Source organism: Daktulosphaira vitifoliae, unplaced genomic scaffold (assembly GCF_025091365.1).
Source record: "Daktulosphaira vitifoliae isolate Bord-2020 unplaced genomic scaffold, ASM2509136v1 Scaffold_1135, whole genome shotgun sequence".
Classification (NCBI taxonomy): Eukaryota; Metazoa; Arthropoda; class Insecta; order Hemiptera; family Phylloxeridae; genus Daktulosphaira; species Daktulosphaira vitifoliae.
In genome coordinates, this window is record NW_026100695.1 from 1 (window position 1) to 2,122 (window position 2,122).

Consider the following 2,122-nt stretch of genomic DNA (forward strand, 5'->3'; position numbering starts at 1 on the left):
TTACCAAAAATTTAAAATTTTCAATACAATAACTAAATTAATTAAATCAATCAATTTATTTTTATTTATATCTAAATAATAAATAGTTAAACATGTTCATCGTAGTTCACATATTATGAAGTTAAATGTCATATTGCCTGAATTAATGTAAGATGATTTTAATTTATATCCATTCTCAGCTTCATTTGGTTTTAATTTTAGGTCTTTTACATAATTAATCTAAAAAATTTCAAAACAACATTAATTTCAAAAATATTGGCTGACCATAGCTAATTAGTCATTACACGAACAATAATTTGTTAAATGTCATTACCTCAAAGTAAAGTTTGTTTTATAAATATTCTCTTAATTAGTCATCTTTCTAAACCATTCGATTGTAGATTTCCAGGCACTTTCAAGCTTTTCGTTCACTTTTTGAGATGAAAAATCTGCTGGAGCGTTACGGTTGTAAATTTCCACTGCCGATGAAAATTGCTTATTTGCTTGTTTTCCAAATTCAGAATTTTCGAACTGGTAAAAACAAGTATAACCTCGTGAATTATTCGACTAAATATTCAATATAATTTGTAAACTGTACTCACCGATTTTGAATAAGATTTTAAATTATTGTTCAACTCGTCTAGATAACCGTTTAACTTCTTTTTATACATGTCTACACTTTCAGAATTCATAGCATCTTTAATTTTGTTGTTTAAATCTTTGAAGGATTTTTCTAATTGATTGAGTAAGTCTGATTGTGGTTCAGCTGGTTTACTGTAAACCTACGAAAGAATAGACAAATATTAAAATTGATTTAGTTTATTAACTGTTATTATCACGAAAAATCCAAGATGAATAAGAATGGTATACTTATTAAAAATTGTTTACCTGAATTATTGCTGTAGATACAATGCATAAAGTTAAAATTACTTTTATGGATACCATTTTTCCTTTTTATTTTGAATTTGTAGTATAAAATTTGGTTCTGCTGCTTTACTAGACGTTGAAATAAACAATACTAATGTGGGGTACTTGACTGAATTTGAATTTATAATGTTGGCAAAAGTAGTTGACGTCATGATTATACATTTTTACAATGCTTAGACCTTTGGTAAAAATTTCTGATAAGTAAATTACATAATGTAATTTTGCAAATGGTTCATAGTTCAGAATATTATAAAAATGAAATTTTGTGTCGATGTACAGATTTGATTTAGTGAACATGGCTTCGTCATCATTAATATATATAATAAAATGCCTAAAAAGATAGTTGTGATAAAAAATATAGTTTTCTAAGAAATTTTCTCATCTTGCAATATATTTAACATTAATTAATGTCTAATATACCGACTTTTACATTTATAGGTTGTTTAGTAAGTAAGGAAACGGGATTCTATTGTTCTCATTGTTTGTAACAATTGACCCGTTTTCTTACTTACTGAACATATTGTATATAACAATATATATAAAGTACTCTGTTGACTAAAGCTCTTTAATTACAATGTATTTGACAACCAAAAATTTAATTATCAATAAGAATTATAAATAAACATATTTTTGTCATGTCATCTGAATTTTTTAACAATATTATTAAGTCATCTTTATATGCATCGGGATTAAAATTATGATCAAAATTCATCTCATTCATAATAGTGAAAGCATAATAAATTTTGTACGCTCCACAGCTATAAGCTGTTTGTTTCAAAATTATAAGAATTTTTTTGTAAAAACATACGATTAAAATAGCTTTAATTTAGTGTAGGTTTTAATTTATCAGACGATTCTCGTAACATTTTAAACTGATTATAAAGTAAATTTTTTGTAAAAATTGTTAATTTGTTTACTTTTATAATATCTCATAGTAGAACAATCGTCAGAAAATTTTTATTTATTTATATTGTAGTTCACATTAAGAACATTAATTTTATACAGTATATAAGTTGTCGGACGGTCCAAATCATTTTCAAAAATTGAGATGATAATTTTTTTTTTTTTTATGCTTTGGTAGTCTTATCCAAATTTATCCTATACATAGGTTTTTCATTGAATTTTCATAAAAATGATATCAATAAACAGCTCATTGTCTCTGTACTCTATTAACATTTTATTAGGATCATTGTTTTTAAAAAAAAGTTATAGCAGT

The 2,122-nt window shown here is 24.7% G+C and overlaps 1 protein-coding gene across 1 annotated transcript; it reads right to left on the minus strand.

Moving 5' to 3' along the window:
• Window positions 1–41: 41 nt before the first annotated feature.
• LOC126909750 (uncharacterized) lies at window positions 42–1,025 on the minus strand. Its single transcript, XM_050692181.1, has 4 exons — window positions 868–1,025; window positions 582–761; window positions 314–510; window positions 42–219 (listed from the first exon to the last, which is right to left on the minus strand). The coding sequence occupies exons 1-3, from the start codon at window positions 922–924 to the stop codon at window positions 346–348; spliced, it is 402 nt and encodes a 133-aa protein (XP_050548138.1). The 5' UTR covers window positions 925–1,025; the 3' UTR covers window positions 42–219; window positions 314–345.
• Between the last annotated feature and the right edge of the window lie 1,097 nt (window positions 1,026–2,122).